This window comes from Macrobrachium nipponense, chromosome 26, assembly GCF_015104395.2.
Source record: "Macrobrachium nipponense isolate FS-2020 chromosome 26, ASM1510439v2, whole genome shotgun sequence".
In the NCBI taxonomy this organism is placed as follows: Eukaryota; Metazoa; Arthropoda; class Malacostraca; order Decapoda; family Palaemonidae; genus Macrobrachium; species Macrobrachium nipponense.
In genome coordinates this window covers 72,063,881-72,072,805 of record NC_087215.1, presented here as the reverse complement: position 1 = coordinate 72,072,805, position 8,925 = coordinate 72,063,881, and the positions used below count along the sequence as shown (strand labels likewise).

General features: G+C 33.3%; 1 protein-coding gene across 1 annotated transcript; it reads right to left on the bottom strand.

Annotated features, from left to right (window-relative positions):
- Positions 1–1,251: 1,251 nt before the first annotated feature.
- LOC135199719 (uncharacterized) lies at positions 1,252–2,649 on the bottom strand. The gene has a single exon (XM_064227875.1). The coding sequence runs from the start codon at positions 2,647–2,649 to the stop codon at positions 1,252–1,254; it is 1,398 nt and encodes a 465-aa protein (XP_064083945.1).
- Between the last annotated feature and the right edge of the window lie 6,276 nt (positions 2,650–8,925).

Here is an 8,925-nt window from a genome sequence, read left to right as displayed (position 1 = left end):
TTAATCTTTAACTTCCCTCATTCTATACAATTACAAGGAAAAACTTTATTAAAACCAAAACCACCATGAAAAAGATGTCTTTGATCTTAAGTTCCCTATCTTCAATGTTTCCTGAATGCCAATAAGTACTCTATAAATACTATCAACTAAAAAACTTCACAAACTGCAGTAGTACATCAAAACCTGGAAAGCATCAGCACAAATCTATTGGCATCATAAAAAGTAAATTGCACATCAATGCAAAACAGAAAATTCATGACATACAACTTGATTCCTGCTTTAGGGCAAGTTACCCAAGATCAGACATATTGAAAGTACAACCAGCTGTCATTCTAGTGAATTCTGAAGTTGTTATACCACAGTAAGGCTCGCCAAAACAACTTCATAGCAATGTGAAAGGTATAACAGTCTTACATTCCCACTTAAGAAGCTAGGAATCATCTCTCAAGCCACATATCACAAATCGTGAAATTCCTTAACAGTGCCACCATAACATAGCCGCATCACATTGGGGATGTTTACTTACATGTTCTAATTCAAAATTTAGTAAGCATTTTAACACTTCCAGAAAACACCTGAAATCAATCAGCTATCATTAAGTGAAGTAATCATCCCCACTTCCAGAAAACATCTGAAATCAATCAGCTATCATTAGGTTAAGTAATCATCCCCAAAAATTGCATTTAATATTTGCCTAACTTCGGTATGGAAAGGGCAACTAAAATTTCATCAAAATCTGACCAAGACTCTATGGAATAATCTCAAATGAGTTAAGCATTCTATCAGAATGGTATCCCAAAGGGGTCTAGGCGAATTTACCGACAGCAATTCACCGACAACAATTTACCGACAACAGTTCATCGACATGCTCAGTTTATCGAGTGCACAATTCACCGACAATTGATAGAAAATAAAAAATAAAGGTCTTAAACAAAATTCAGTCGGCCAAGTGGAAAATAAAATATTTTCATTGACTTATAATTGGTGACATATTCAGATTGCAGCCTTAGTTAATGTTTCATTACTTATTGGTTGTTTCGGCTTTTAACCTTCTATCTTTGATATATGAAATAATTACTTACTAGTCTTTATTTAGGATATTAGAAAACGATGTAGATTTTTTTTTATTTATTAAAAATGTTTAAAATATACAGTAAATAAGGCAACTGTACAGTCATGGGCAAAATATTTAAGAAACATTTTTGAGTAATAAATAGATGTATAAAAAACCACAAATTGTTTTATTTAAAATCAGAAAGCAAGATTATGGGCTATTGCCCGCAGATAATCAATGACATCGCTATACGAAGAGTATTTTTCAACAATCCGTTTTATTCGTTCAGAAGAATCACGGTATTTCTTTCTTGATGGTTGAGATGAAGTACCAGCTAAGAATTGGTCAACTTTTACATTATAATTTTGTTCCTTCTTCAAGAAGTCGAAAAACTTCCATATATTAGGGTGGTGCCCAGCAACTTGTGTTTCAAAAGTTCGGTGCCAGCCTTCTACCGCATTATTTGTCTTCGGTTGGGATAGTAAAGCAGATTCATAAACATTCCACATCTCGAGCTCAAACTTGGGAGGTCTACGACGGTTTCTTCTGTCAGGACGGCCTATCCACGTATCTTCAAAATAGTCCACTACGACTTCTGCTTCACTCGGGAGGATATCAGCATCACATAGCAATTCAAATGCACTGACTACCGAATCAACAGGCACATATGCTATGGCGGGCAAATAACGGAGATTTAGAGCAAATTCTGCATCCTCTTCATATCTTCTTTTCAGTCCATTAGCCTGGATGGCACGAAAGATACACTGAGAAAAATGGAAGAAACATCCTTTTAATACCACGCTTGGGAATTCTTTTTTGCATGCCTTTATCATTGCGTGTTCAAAATCAATAGTTATCGAGGAAGGAGACGAAAAATGTGTATTGATCTTAATCTTCTCTAGTAGCGTATTGTAAGATGCTTCTGACTTATCTGGAAGTAATGCATAGACAAGCGGAATTGCTCTATTTTCTTGAAATCCATGGAATGTATATAGCTGATAAAATAACAACGGAACGGTTTTGAATGTTCCGTCCCCATACCAATGATCACTATTTTCTAGAAGATGAGTGTTACGTGAAGTAGCAAAAATTAATATGCGATTTTCAGGTGGTCCAGAGTCGAAAATTAAAAAATTTTCACCTTGAAACGTTTTCGTATACTCGCTAGTAAGAGTCAATTCACTTTGGCACTGTGGAAGTGGTGGCAGGCAATTATTCTCAAATCTGATACGTCTTATTGTCCTTTTCATCGTCTGTGTTTTTGGAAGTCTACAAGCAGCTGCTTCACTGCAATTCTTAAGCTCGTTTGATATTAGTGCATGAGGTGCTTCTGTGGAAGATTTGGCTTTTTTACGTATGTTTTCCACAATTTTTTGTGCTTCACTCTCGGCCGCATCACAAACATGATTATGCTCAGTCACTTCTGCTACAATTTCACCGTCACACGTAGTTACTCGCGCTTTGCACCTTATTTTGTGATATTTGTCACATTTCCAGTATATTTTATCTTCACGCTCCTTGTCTTTATAAAAGAAATAGCCATGAACAACAAGCTTCTTCTTTCCTTTTTCGGATTCTATAAAATGGAGAGGCATGATGGGCTATGTAGTGAAAATCTTTGTTAACTAGACCATTTATATTTCTTACTGAAGTAAGAAAATACACTGTTATTATTTTGAAACTCAAGCTAATTTGGTAATTTAGTGCATCGGCTGTTTCTAAACTACCTGTTTAGTATTAAAACCTTATTTGGTGATTTATTGCCTCGGTTATTTCATAACTACCAGTTTAGTATTCAAACCTTTATTTTATATGTGGCTGGCCAGTCTTGTTCATGATCTTTCCTTTTTTAACTTAGCTTAATTGTTGCCGGTGAATTGATCAATCACAATGTCGGTGAATTGTGCAGTCGATAAATTGAGCATGTCGATGAACTGTTGTCGATGAACTGTTGTCGGTAAATTGTTGTCGGTAAATTGTTGTCGGTGAATTGTTGTCGGTAAATTCGCCGGATCCCATCCCAAAGAACTCTTACAGTTTCCTTACTGCCACTGACACATAAAACCATTTTACTATAAATCAGTCTTTGCATTCAGTAAATTCTGGATATATCTCACAGAACCACAGAACTCCATATGAATTATCCAAGTAGATTTGCCAAAACTTTTTCTGTCTATTCTATGACAAACACATCCATCAAAATATACACCAATTTGTATTCTAATTACCGATGATGTTATCATTTTGCATGGTCTCTTACACATCCTATAAAAACATGGCCATAGTGGTATTTATTCTTCCTTCATGTCACGTACACGAATGGGTGTTAGCCTAAAACGAAAAGGTGTTTAAGCCCCAAGCTGGTACCACCTATTGGAGAAACTGTGCCTGTCCAAAATATAATTAAAAGTATTGTCTTAAGGCTAACTAAAGGATAACTTTGCACTTTCTACATGTTCTGATACATTTAACTGATACCTTGCAAGACATCTAGCAGGATATAATTCATATTCACTACTTATCAGTATCAATAATTTTCTGAGACAAAGTTTTGTGTAAATTTTTATGCATTTAACCAAACTGCCAGCACAAATTTTAAGTTCTGCTCAAGAAAATAAACTTTCTGATCTCAGTGAATGGTGTTCTACAGGTTATAATTTGCATATTATATCATCAAATTGATTTATACTTGATCAAGAACTGGTATTTTCGAGAATGAAAAAAATAATAATAATAATAAGTTGTAAGGAAAGTGTCAACTCAAAATAAATACTTCTCAGAAATGACAAATTTTCCTACAAATAATCAAAGAATCTGAAATCTTTCATATAGAGTACTTCTGCATCTAGTAAGTATATATAAGGTAATTTTTTTCCACATCAACAGTGCAACGACAACAGTCTCATATTCAAACATCTCTGAAAAATCAAATGAAATGAGTCTGATCACAAATATCTACAAGTCACGAAATCTCACAGAAAACTAAAAGCATGTCAAAATGTATGAAAATCACCAATTTGTTAACATTCATTGAAAAACTGAACTAGTTTTTTTTGGCAGTGGAAAACTATAAGATCACTACATCACATCATAAGATAAGTGTCAGAGCATCTGCTTAGGTACAAAATACAGCCACAAGAATGAAAGTTAGGCATTTCTCAGTGGTAACCATACCATGCACCCTTGGACTACTTGCACATGTCTTCTTTCACATTTGAGAGGGACTAGAAGTCTTCATATGAGACTGAGAAAATGGGAATACATCAGGAAAAGTACAAGTTTAGTATACAAAGGTCTTTTTTTTTTTCCATCTCAGTAATCAAGATGTCAATTTAGAAAACAACTCTTTAGATGAGCCTCAAAGCTGATAACTGACCAGTTATTTACATCCTGATGAGGACTCCATCCTTGAGGCACTGCTGTGATGACCAAAAGGAGTTCATTTCTTTCCAGTTTTACATTTATAATCTTTCAGCTTTCTACCTAAACAATGTCTATATGAGGGCTTTTGTATTTTAACTTACATCCCTTAATAATGTGCAATAATTTGTAAAGTGTTCTCCAAATATCCAGATTTATACATAAATGTTTAACAATCACTGCTCTCGTTCTCACTTGGTCTTAAATACCAAAAACATAAAGCCTCCATTCTCAAAAATTGAGACAACATGAAACTCAAAATTTAGATCATGACACAATATGTAAAAAATTCAAATTTAGATCATGACACAATATGTAAAAATTCAAAATTTAGATCATGACACAATATGTAAAAATTCAAAATTTAGATCATGACACAATATGTAAAAATTCAAAATTTAGATCATGACACAATATGTAAAAATTCAAAATTTAGATCGTGACACAATATGTAAAAAATTCAAATTTAGATCATGAAACAATATGTAAAAATTCAAAATTTAGATCATGACAAAATATGTAAAAATTCAAAATTTAGATCATGACAAAATATGTAAAATTCAAAATTTAGATCATGACACAATATGTAAAACTCAAATTTACAATACAAACTTTAGAACTCACTTGAATGTTTGATGAACACTATCTTTACACTCACAGTCTTACCACAACTTCATACTTAACAACCTGGGATCCAAAAATGTGATCATGGAACGACAAAAGACTTGTTAGTGTTTAGAATAAGAATTTAGAGTGTAAGAAGTCAAGCTTGTGAGTGTGAGGTGCCAAGTCTGTGCCAGCACAGAGAGAGAGAGAGAGAATCATAAAACTTCTTTACAACAAAGCGTAGGTTTCTAGCATAAAGCATAATGGTTTTCTGCTGCCAAGAATTAAGTGATCAGCTTCCAAGTCATGCTGTAAATTGTAATGTGTTTATATATAAAAGATTTTATGGGAAACTGAAGGAATCTCTTAAATATGTAGCATGTGAACTCAAGTTCACATAGAGGAATGTCTATTGAGTATTGAAAGGCAAGGGCAAGAACCAGGAACAATGCCTAGATTATTTATATCACGTAACTGAATATCTCTTATCTAAATCTAGTCTCTTTAACTAGGACATTGCCAAAAAATATTGCTATTTTAGACCTCAGCAGACACTGGGCAACAGAGACAATTTGTATATTCAAAGTCTGCAAATTAAGTTTATCAAACCTACAGTGTAATGTACACATGGTATACCACAACCAAGGAGACACTGGATATTTACAGTAAATAGCTTCAAGCTTTTTTTTTGTTGCGTCAATTTCAAATTTAACAATTAACTGGATAAAATGCAGTCTATTGCAAAATTACAATATAAGGACATCTGCCTGGAATTTAGCACTATTGTCTATTCACTTAAGGTAGATTCTTGTGCCTACGAGATGTTTGCTTGGCGGCCTCTGATTGGCTGGTACTGGGAGGTAGGCCGCTCGCTCAGTCTCATTATTTTCGTCTGCGGCTTAGAAAAATAGCAATATGTTTATATTTCTTCAATAATCTCACGCTTTGCTCAAGATAGGTAAGTATTGGTCATGCCAAAGGATTCGGTTAATTGTACAACTATGTCATCTTTTCCTGAAACCAATATGATAAAACTCAAAGGAATTACAACGGGCAAAAGTGAAGAGGAAACATTTCATTCTGTATACCTGTTTTTATTTATCATTGGATTTTTAATAATTCATGTCATCAAGATAAAATAAAACTTGTGTTTTCATACAATACAATCACCCTGAATACGCTGATTCCTTCAGATTTTAGATGCGTGTAATATGTGAAGAGAAAATTAAGAATATGTCTTATTATGTTGCATCCGTACTTGACTCGGCCTGAAAGGAAATCAATCTTCCTTAATTCTTTGCTGAGATTATTATTTCATATCACTCAAATAAGTCTCTGATATCTCTTTCGTTTGAAAATATATTCATATAATAAAATTAAAAACAAATATTCTGAAACAACCTGATTAAAGCTTATAGGCTGAGTTGAAGAGTGCGAAGTATGTTCACAGAGTTCAACTTCTTTGGTGGACCGAATTCCCTGCTTTCCGCCTAGATCTTGGCTAATGTTACCAGATGCATCTATCTGATGATATTGGATTGAAAATGTTTGGCAGTCATAATGGGAATTGTGTGTATTTAATTAAAGAAAATGTAATGATGTAACATGGTAAATATTGTCGAAACTGCAACCTCTTATATCGCTAATTGGCAACTCAAATCTCTCGCTGAGACGACCAACACAACGACGCCTTGCAGATCATATTCTCTCCGTCAACTTGAATCATTTACGCGTGCAACATAAAAGACAAATACTTCATTTTCTCTTCACATACTACATGCATCCAAAATCTCAAAGCACCAACATATTCAGGGTGACTTTATTGTATGAAAAACAGTTTTATTTCATCTTGATCGTGTTAATGATGGAAAATCCGATAAGTAAAAACAGGTATAAAGAATCAAATACTTCTCTCTCCACTTTTACTCATTGTAATTCCTTTGTGTTTTATCTTACTGATTTCAGAAAAAGATGACTTAGTTGTACAATTAATACCGAATCATTTGGCATGACCAAAACTTTCCTAGCTTGAGAAAAGCGTGAGATTATTGAAGAAATATAAACATATTGCTAGTTTTCTAAGCCACAGACGAAAATAATGAGACTGAACGAGCGGCCTACCTCCCAGTACAAGCCAATCAGAGGCCGCCAAACAAACTTCTCGTAGGCACGAGAATCTACCTTAAGTGAATGGACTTAGCCATCATTCAGCTAAATGAAAATTATGAGACCTAGTGAGAACCAAGCAAAAGGCTGAAATACAAAAGTCCTCAACTGTCTTCCTCTGATGGTATTCACATTTTAAAGAGTTCAGTTTTTGAAAATTACAGTTAACTAAAATTGTTTGAATCATATCATTTAAATTCAGTGGAAAATAAATAAAAGTTATTTATACCTTAACCTAAAAACTCTCTGTATGTCAAGAAACTAACATTTTAAGTTCTTAGGTTGACAAGAGCCTATAACTCTAAAAATTAATGTGAATCTCTCAAACAATTCATGTTAACATAGCAAACTGCATTTATGATATATACTACCTTGATAAACTGTAACAACAAACATTACTAAAAGTCGATGGGAATTGTATGAAACCTGCTAAAAATCAACAACAACAAAAGTAAATAAATTATTTATACCCCAAGCTAAAAACACTATACATCTAAAACCGTAGCACTGTAAGTTTATAAAATTTACAAAAACATATTACGTACTCAGAAACATTAAAAATTAATTTCTAAATTTACGTAAACATAGCCATAAGCATCAAAGATATACCCTGATAAATTATAACTGCACCGTGCATACTGATTTTATTCCTCAGACGAGACAGAACTCTTCTGTCAAGAATTCACTCTTGATAACGACATGGTGCCCTGACAAGACTTATACGTTATATGGCTACTTATATGACTTCTGAGTTATTCTTAAGACAATGGCTACTAAATGTCTTTCCTTTACATAATTTCCATCAATTCCTTTTAAACTCCCATTTTGCTGTTCAGCTCCTTCAACCTGCCCTTACTCCAATTTACACCTGTCATAAGAACCTTACAAGACAAGATGTACTTGCTTAATAATAGCATATGATTGAACATCAATTCTCCTGATTGCTGAGAAGTCCAATAAGAGAGGAATTTCTCTTTTATATCAAAGGTCTGAGAAGTGGTTAGTCAAGTGAAAAATACCGACTAGTTCTCAAGACAACTCGAATCTTTCAAGAAGGTTTACCTATAAATGTAGCATTAAACAAGTACAGAAGTCTCATGATTGAGTGTGCTTAAATTCAATAAAAATGTCCTGTTTAACAAATACAAAAACTTCTCTTTTTTTACTTTAGGTTATTAATTCTAATACCTAAAATATGATTCACTAAGTCATCACACTCCCCTTATAATACCACATTCAGATTTGTATTTTAACTTAAAAAATATAAACTACTTCAAAAATGACAAATTCTTAAACAATTTGTATTTTTCGTAGCTAACAAACCTGAGGTCTTAACAATAGGATAATCTTACAGGTTTTATTTCGTATAACTGTTTCTAACTAGAATGACTAACATGAGGTTATTCCGCAAAATGAATAAAACCTAAGGTACTAATTCTAATCATTTGTGAACTTGAGGAAAATTACTGAAAACAATAACTAAGCATCAAACAATCAACCACTGGATACTATACATCATATCTAGGAGTCCTAGATAAATATGTACTACGTTGAAAAACCGTCAATATAAAACAGTCAAAACCCATTCATAACTACTACCTAATAAATGATATTACACTGATAAGAATTTATGTAAAATACACTTGAAACATCTTGAACTACTGATGGGTGATAAATTA